Source organism: Impatiens glandulifera, chromosome 3 (assembly GCF_907164915.1).
Source record: "Impatiens glandulifera chromosome 3, dImpGla2.1, whole genome shotgun sequence".
Taxonomy (NCBI): domain Eukaryota; kingdom Viridiplantae; phylum Streptophyta; class Magnoliopsida; order Ericales; family Balsaminaceae; genus Impatiens; species Impatiens glandulifera.
In genome coordinates this window covers 56,042,957-56,052,404 of record NC_061864.1, presented here as the reverse complement: position 1 = coordinate 56,052,404, position 9,448 = coordinate 56,042,957, and the positions used below count along the sequence as shown (strand labels likewise).

Here is a 9,448-nt window from a genome sequence, read left to right as displayed (position 1 = left end):
AAATTTCCCGGGAAAATTTCAATTTTTATACTCAAAAATTTCAATTTTTATATTTAATTTTATTTTAAAATTTTGGACACTTTTATTTTTTTTATTTTTATTTTTTTTTCATTTCCGTCTTTCCTTTCTCTCTTCCCCGCGACCCACACTCCCTCCCCCTCGACGATTGCCGACTCCACGATCGCCAAGCCCCGCGAGCCCGTCTCCCCGACGTTCACCATCACATTCAGGTTAGTTCGACTGATCCTCCCTCCCTTTGCATTTTGAGTACGAAAGGTTTTAGGGTTTTAGGGTTTTAGGCTTTAGGCTTTAGTGAGTTTTATAGTTTTTGTTTGAAATGGTGTGAGATCTGATAAATATATAGTTTTTTTTTCATATTCTGAATGATTTGTGAATATTTGTACGCAATTGAATTGCGTGGATGTGGATATGCAATTGAGTGGGTCATGGGTCGTGGGTCGTGGAGGTGGGTCATGGGTCGTGGGTCGTGGGTCGTGGGTCGTGGGCGTGGGCGTGGGCGTGGGCGTGGGCGTGGGTGTGGGCGTGGGCGTGGGCGTGGGCGTGGGCGTGGGCGTGGGCGTGGGCGTGGTGTGTTGATAGAATCTCCACAACGATCGAAAGATACAAATCGTTGATAGCCCTCATAAGATAATTTTCTCAACCTGCCCAATTGCTTCAAATTCACGCCCACCTTTACCGCTCCTCATTTATACACGATCCAGATGCATCTCTCTGTCTTCTAACCTCCGTTGCCGCTTATTCCATCACAACTTAACTTATCTCCGACGGATTTTCAATCTCACGCGAAACCCAAAATTGAATCATTACACCGCCATAATCAGAGCTTACTCAAACAGCAAATTTCCTCACGAAGGATTCAAATTATACAGAGAGATGCGACAGAGAGGTATTTCGCCTGACGCCTTATCGTCTTCTTTATCCACAAAGTCATGTACTAGAATGTCTTGGTTATTCGGTGGTTTACAACTTCATGCTAAGATTCTAATAGATGGGTATCAATCCGATAGTTTATTACTAACTGCAGTTCTCTCTGCCTGTAGTCGCTCGGGAATTGTCGATGAAGGTTTGATGATTTTCGACTAGTTGTTAAAAGAAACCATAATAAAGTCAACCATCCATCATTAGCTCGTGAAGGCTATCTCGAGAAAGCATACGATCTTATTCTTTAGTGTCAGTTTGTAGAACTCAAAACCAAAATCATTCTGTCATTGCTGGGAATGTGGTTGAGCATTTGGTTACTGAATATATATTCTTCGTTGGGAATCCACGATGAGGTTGAGGAAACGAAGGCCATGATGGGTGAGAAAGGAATCGGGGTTGTTAGAAATTAAAGTAATAATAATAATAATAACAATTAAAGAATCTTTTTGTTATGCAAGAGTCTCTTGGATTGTCCGAGTCTCTTGGATTGTCCAAGCCTCTTGATCTTATCTTTAGTAAATGAGACTCTTCATGTCTCTTAGTTATGCTTACTTTATTTAAGTTTTGTAATCGTGTTCTTCTTTCTATCAAGTTCAATAGACAGATTATCCTTCCAGTTTGTTTTACATTCTCTAATTTTTTATTCACTTTCATATATATTTCTTCACTGTTCAATCATCGAAGTCCTGATTGTGACTTCGTTACATGGTATCAGAGCTTTGGTAATATTGTTGAAGAAGATATCGTTGTTATTCGATATGGAAAGTGGTGGTCGTGTAGCTGGACTCGGTTTGGAGTTGTTAAACCAGTCAAACTACCGGATATGGAAAACTTGTATGGAATCATACCTGGTTGGCGAAGATTTGTGGGAAATCGTCGTAGACGATGATGATGTAGCTCTTGAGGATGTTGCTGAAAATGCGGAAGCATCGAAGAAGCGGAAGAGACTCAACGCGAAGGCAGAATTTGTGTTGAAGAGGTCAATCTCCCATAATCTGTTTGAGCACATCATCGATTGTGGATCTGCTCGTGAGATCTGGGAAACACTTGATCGTCTTTTCAATAAGAAGAACGAGGCTCGTCTCCAGATGCTTGAAAACGAGTTGGCAGCCGCAAAGCAAATCGGATCTGTCTCGGAGTTCTTTCTTAAGGTAAAGAATATTTGTTCAGAAATTTCTTTATTGAACCCAGATGAGAAAATCTCAGAGGCTCGAACAAAGAGGCATATTGTTCGAGGACTTCGACCCGAATATACACCATTCATCACCTCGATTCAAGGTTGGGCTCAACAACCTTCACTCGAGGAGTTTGAAAATCTCTTGTCATCTCAAGAGTCGTTGGCCGCACAAATGGCTGGAACGAGTATAAAGGAGGAGTCGAACAGTGCGTTGTTCGTGAAGAAATCGAGCTGGAAAAAGGGAAAGTCGAAGAAGGAAGAAACAGGTCAAGATTCTTCAAATACTCCTAAGAAGTCCCTTAAGTGTTTCAGGTGTGGCAAGACTGGACACTTCAAGAGAGACTGTCGAGTAAATTTGAATGGAAATTTTGTTGGTTCAAATTTCGGAGAAAAGTCTAACCAGCGTGTTGAGGAGGACTGGGACAAGGCTTTTCATGTCGATGTGACGACTTCGAAGGAAAAGAAAACAGAGGCTTCTCATGGTAAACAAGAGATCGATCAAAGGTGGATCGTCGATTCAGGGTGCGGACATCATGTTACTGGAGATGGTTCTGTGTTCTCGTCGAGTCGAGTTCATAATGGGGGCGCTGGCATTGTCACGGCTGATAACTCGGTTCACGAAGTTAAAAAGGAAGGATCAGTTGTCATTGAAAGCGATAAAGGAGAATCTATTACTCTAAAGAATGTCTACCACGTTCCAGGAATTCAGAAGAATCTCTTCTCGGTTGCAAATGCTGTAGACGCTGGAAATTTGGTGTTGTTTGGTCCAAATGATGTGAAGTTCTTAAGAAACGTGAAAGAAATCAAGGCGGATGTGGTCCACACTGGAACTCGGGTAAATGATCTCTTTGTCCTTTCAGCTTCAAATTCGTACATAGAAAGGGTGAACGACAAAAGCACCTCTTTTCTATGGCATGCAAGACTTGGGCATGTCAATATGACTAAGCTCAGTGTTATGTCTCGAAAGAAACTTGTCGAAGGTCTACCTGAAGATCTGAGAATTGAGGAGGGCAGTGTGTGTGAAGGATGTCAATATGGGAAGGCTCATCGACTTCCTTTCGATAACTCTGTATCGAGAAGTAAGGGTCCTTTGGATCGAGTTCATAGTGACTTGATGGGACCAACTCGAACTGCCTCATACTCGGGAAGTAAATATATGTTGTTGTTTGTGGATGATTTCTCCAGGTTCACTTGGGTGTACTTTGTGAAAGAGAAGTCTGAAGTGTTCTCTAAATTTCTCGAGTTCAAGGAGACGGTAGAAGGATAACAAGAAAGGAAAATTCGAGTATTACGGACAGACAATGGTGGGGAATTTTGCTCAAAAGAGTTTGAACTGTTTTGTAGGAAAAATGGCATAAAAAGAGAACTCTCTTGCCCTGAGACCCCGCAACAGAATGGGATAGCCGAAAGGAAGATTTGACACCTTACAGAGACTTGTAAGTCTTGGCTGCATATGAAGAATATACCAAGGCAGTTATGGGCAGAAGGCATGAGTTGTGCTGCTCATGTCATCAATCGAGTTCCGCTTAGCCCAAATGAGTTCAAATCTCCATTCGAGATGCTTTTTGGTTTTAAGCCAAATGTTAAACATTTTCGAGTTTTTGGATCTACTTGTTATGTCCATATTCCAGACTCGAGAAGGAGCAAATTGGATGCGAAGGCAGTCAAATGCGTGTTTGTCGGCTATGACCAGAGAAGGAAAGGGTGGCGGTGTATGGATCCGTCAACTCACAAATGCACTGTGTCGAGAGATGTTGTTTTCGACGAAATTTCTTCGTACTATATGAAGGATGTTGAAGAAACTATTCAGACTGATCTTCCCATTCCCACGTCTACGGGAAGCTCCTGTAGTAATAATAGTGACAGGGGGAGCCCTGACTTAGCTCAAGATACTTCAGTCGATGAAGGAGCCAATGGTGAAAGGTTACCAGGAAGTCCACATCAGGAAGAATCAAGTCAACAACAGAATGGGGAATCTCGACCAAAAAGGAACATTGTAAGGCCCCTTCGATTTAGGGATGATAATTTTGTAACAACCTTCTCTTGTTTCTTGGCAAACGCAATAGACGACGAAGAACCCACTTCTTATAATGAAGCAAAAAATGTCAAGGAATGGGTGACAGCAATGGAGGAGGAAATACATGCTCTCAAGAAGAATGAGACATGGGACGTTGTTTCGAAGCCTCCTGATACTCAAACAGTCACATGTAAGTGGGTGTATCGAATCAAGCGAAAGGCTGATGGAAGCATAGATCGATATAAAGCTAGATTGGTCACTCGAGGATTCTCACAGAAGTATGGAGAAGATTACGAGGAGACATTCAGCCCAGTTGCGAAGATGACATCAATTCGCACTGTGTTGGCCTTAGCAGCAAGTTCTCGATGGAAGTTGTGGCAATTGGATGTCAAGAATGCATTTCTCTACGAAGAACTTGATCGTCCAATATATATGGAACAACCACTTGGATTCGAGAAGACTGATGGTTCCCAGTTGGTCTGTAGACTTAAGAAGGCACTATATGGATTAAAGCAAGCCCCGCGTGCTTGGTATGGAAAGATTGCGGAATATATTCAATTTTGTGGGTACAAGGCTTCAGAATCCGACTCAAGTCTATTTATAAAGAAGAATCATGGACAGATGGTGGTGGTGCTTCTTTATGTGGATGACATAATCTTGACGGGCAGTAACTATGATGAGGTTGCTCGTCTACAAGATGAGCTCTCGCTTCGTTTTGAGATGAAGAAGCTTGGTGAACTTGGAACCTTCCTTGGTCTGCAAATCGAAAATTTCGATAAAGGGTTGTTTGTATCGCAGATCAACTACGCAAAGAAGTTGGTAGAAAATTTTGGTATGACTGATGGAAAAAAGAGCTATACTCCTCTCGACGTAAATCCCAGACTTAGTCGAGACGAATGAACATGTCTACCAGATCCTCGTCCTTATCGTGCTCTTGTGGGAAGTTTGATTTATCTGACTATAACAAGGCCTGACATTGCTTATGCAGTTGGAGTGGTGAGTCGATACATGCAGGAGCGAAGGAAACCACACCTCGAAGAAGCAAAGAAAATTTTGAAGTATATTAATACCTCACTAGATATTGGTCTACTATATGAGAAAGATGCAAAATTTGTCTTGCAAGGATATGCAGATGCTGACTTTGCTGGAGATCGAGACGATCGAAGGTCCACATCTGGGTTTGTTTTTCATTGTGGAAACACTAGTATATCTTGGAGTAGTAGGAAACAAGGATCGGTATCCTTGTCTACAACAGAAGCAGAATACAAAGCATCAACTCACGCAGCACAAGAGTGCATATGGCTTCGTAGACTCTGGGAGGATTTTCATGTCAAGTTTGATCATCCAGTTCCTATACATGGAGATAATTTGAGTGCTATTAAATTGACTTCAAATCCTGTGTTTCATGCGAGGACAAAACACATTGAGTTGGAGCATCACTTTATTCGTGAAAAAGTATTAGAGGGAATCATTGAGATGGTTGCAGTAAGAAGTGAAGATAATGTTGCTGATATCTTCACAAAAGCACTTCCTAAAGGTCCTTTCGAAAATCTACGATCTAAGTTGGAACTAGTTCATCGGGCATCACTTTAAGGGGGAGTGTTAGAAATTAAAGTAATAATAATAATAATAACAATTAAAGAATCTTTTTGTTATGCAAGAGTCTCTTGGATTGTCCAAGCCTCTTGATCTTATCTTTAGTAAATGAGACTCTTCATGTCTCTTAGTTATGCTTACTTTATTTAAGTTTTATAATCGTGTTCTTCTTTCTATCAAGTTCAATAGACAGATTATCCTTCCAGTTTGTTTTACATTCTCTAATTTTTTATTCACTTTCATATATATTTCTTCATTGTTCAATCATCGAAGTCCTGATTGTGACTTCGTTACAGGGGTATCATCCGATTGCAGCACAATCGAAGTGAATCGGAAGGTGTATGAGTTTTTTGCAGAGGATATCTCGCATTATCGAAAGACTGAAGTTTACAGAATGGTGGAAGAGGTTGGACAACAACTGAGGATTGCGGGTTATGATGGAGATGGATTGGATTTGCATAGTGAAAAGTTGGTGATTGCTTTTGGGCTTTTGTCGACTAATCCTGGATCGACAATAAGAGTTGCGAAGAATCTGGATGTTTGTTCTGATTTCCATAGTTATGTTAAGTTGCTTTCTAGTGTTTATAATCGAGAAATTATTATTAGGGAAAGAACCAAATCGCATAGTTTCTGGCTTGTGCGGTGCTCGTGTAATGCCTAGTTTTGAATTCAAAACACTTTCTCGATCTGAATCTGAATATTTGTTCGACAAAAATTGAAACATTTCATTTGTGAGGTATCTCAACTAGAACCACACCACATGGTCCAAATCCAAGATTAAAAAGTGCCTCCAAATGGTGGATTGATCCTTTAAAATATAGGTAAGCATTACATTATTTTTTCAAACCAACTTTCACTTTCATTTATGTCAATTGTGACTTCAATTGGGACTTCAATTTGTGGGACATTTTAGGAATGATTCAATAAATTTATGAATTTATATTCAATTTGTCAATATGTTATAAAGTGGCGTGTAAGAAATTGTATAGTGGGGAAGAAGAAACATTCAATAATAATTTAACAACATTAATGTCTTCTCCCCTAACACTAAATGGTGATACATATATTATAACCATGAAGAATTTTGTTCTCAAAACTAAATTGACCTAAAATGGCTATAGATTACCCACAAATAATGAGTAATTTTAACACGTTTCATGAGAATTTTGGAGCAAATCATGTCCATGAACGAATAAACAATCAAAACAGCCTCGATAGGTCGTGGCTTTGGATTGTGGCGATTATTAGCTTCTGATCCCGGGTAATCATGGAGCTCAACATCCATTCTTCTTATCATACTCGTCTCTTCCACATCAATCATTTTCTTCTCGGGCTCCTATCCATTATAAGAAGAGAGAAAAAACTCAACTCAACAACAAGAATATGAGCCATTCTCTTTAGCTTAATTAACCCGAATATATATAGAATCATAGATTGACATACATCAATAAATCATGATGAGTTTGTACATACCAAATTGATAAGGGTGTTTTTCGAATCTTCAAAACCTTAAACTTCATGCATTATGGCTATTGTTCCTATAACACAAAAATGTAAGAGATGATGAAGAATATGAAGGAAATAGTCAAGATGAATGAGTAAAAATAGAATAAGGCTTTTGAAAACTCACTTGTAAGTGGAATGGCATTCAATGAGTTCATATGAGAAAACCCTAGTAGAACAACCACTAATATAAGGAGAAAAGTTTATCTTCATGGCTGCAATTCTATCTCTAGTAACCATTTACAGGCTTTCAAACTTTGTTGTGATAATAAAAGCTAGCCAACTAGTATTTATATATAATAGCCAACTTATTATGTTTATGCACTATGTGTGACTACTTTAATTTGCATGAGAATAGCCAGCAATCTTGCTTTTAAAAGTAAAAAAGATGTTGCAATAACCCTTTTTTATTTGGTCAAAAGTTCACATTCATGTATATTGAATTTAAAGAAATATCTTAAATATCATTTCCAATAGAATTTTTTTTGTTGTGAAGGTAGATCGAATACCTGATCTTCAGTCTGACGCTCTCTTAATTGAGTTATTCACGCTTATTAATAAGCTTATTAAATTAGTTTTACATATTGCGTGGTACGCAATTGAATTGCAATTGAATCCACGCCCCACGTCCCACCCACGCCCAAGCCCACGCTCCACGCCCCACCCACGCCCAAGCCCACGCTCCACGCTCCACGCCCCACGCACTACCCACGCCCAAGCCCACGCTCCACGCCCCACTCACCACTCACCACTCACCACGTCCCACGCCCCACTCCCCCGACCCACTCAATTGCGTACCAACGCAATTCAATTGTGTACCACCGGAAAATATTCACAAATCATTCAGAATATGCAAAAACTATACATTTCTCAGATCTCACAGCATTTCAAACCAAAAATATAGAACTCACTAAAGCCTAAAGCCTAAAACTTAAAACCCTAAAACCCTAAAACCTTTCATACTCAACATGTAAAGAGAGGGAGGAGCAGTCGAACCTCAACGTATCTGATGATACGGAGGGAAGGGCCGCCCTCGAGCAACGTCCGCCTGAGTCTCCTGCCCTGGAGCTGGAACAGCTTCAAAGGCCAACTCTTGAAGATTTTCGCCAACTGCTTCTGGAAAACCATCCCCGTCTTTCCGATACCATTAGACGGATATTCCAAGATCTGCATACGCGGGTACCTGCGGGGTTCCAAAGTGAACGTCTAACAGAGATGTTAGAAGAACGCTATGGAGGCGAAAGTTTGGGGGTGATCCTCCGGATCCTGCAGGAAACCTGAATGCGATGGGAGAACGTCGGGGAGACGGGCTCGCGGGGGCTTGGCGATCGTGGAGTCGGCGATCGTCGAGGGAAAGAGTAAAATGAGGGAAAAGAAAAAGGAAGAGGAAGAAAAAAAAGGTTAGTAAGAATAAAAATGTTCAAAAATTTTAGGTTATTTTTAGAAATGACCTTCATTTGATCAAATTTTCCTATAAATAGACCTTTTAATTTTTTCTATCTTAAAGGTGTCAAATTAGACTGGCATTATTTTTTTTTTACTTTGCCATTTTTGTTTGTTAAAAAATGAATAATTGATTTTTTTTTAAATTAATAAAATATTTTTATCTTTAAAATTTAAATTTAATAAAAATAAAATAAAAATATTTTAATTAAATAATTAAATATTTAAAATAATAATAATAATATAATATAGAAATATTTAAAAAAACAAAAAAAAAATCAATATCAAATAACTAGTCAAAAAAGTCAGAAGTTTGCTTAATATTCTGAAAATAGTTATCATCTTATTGTATAAGAATGAGTAATAAATTGTAATAGAAACTCTACTAATTTTCCAGTTTGTAAATTCATTTCGAATATAGTAATATAGTGAAATGAGATAGCATTTCATGTAAGCAAGAAAATATTATTTGACTAATTAAGAAGATATTATAAAAGGTTTAATTTTTCATTAGCATATTTTTATAATCATTAAACATGAATATATAGAATAATAACATGACTACCAATAATGAACCATTTTGAATAGATGAGTTTTGTCAAAGACACGTGATACCCAATTTAAATAATATTATTGATGACAAATGAGAATGAGATTAGTTAAATCCAAATAACTCTTAATCAAACAAGACCTAAAATGAACTTGGTAAAATGATTGAAATTGAAATAAAGTTAAAGGTAAAAATGTACAAGAGTAAATATTCAAAGGGT

The 9,448-nt window shown here is 38.7% G+C and overlaps 1 protein-coding gene and 1 long non-coding RNA gene across 2 annotated transcripts; both read left to right on the top strand.

The window, feature by feature from the left end:
* Positions 1-593: 593 nt before the first annotated feature.
* LOC124932505 lies at positions 594-1,213 on the top strand. The gene is made up of 2 exons (XR_007098748.1): positions 594-907; positions 1,062-1,213. It is a non-coding gene; the product is annotated as an uncharacterized LOC124932505 (long non-coding RNA).
* A 25-nt stretch (positions 1,214-1,238) lies between these two features.
* On the top strand, positions 1,239-6,439 carry LOC124930434 (pentatricopeptide repeat-containing protein At3g47530-like). Its single transcript, XM_047470776.1, has 2 exons — positions 1,239-1,337; positions 6,031-6,439. Exons 1-2 carry the CDS (start codon positions 1,239-1,241, stop codon positions 6,391-6,393), a joined length of 462 nt encoding a protein of 153 aa, XP_047326732.1. The 3' UTR covers positions 6,394-6,439.
* Positions 6,440-9,448: the final 3,009 nt, after the last annotated feature.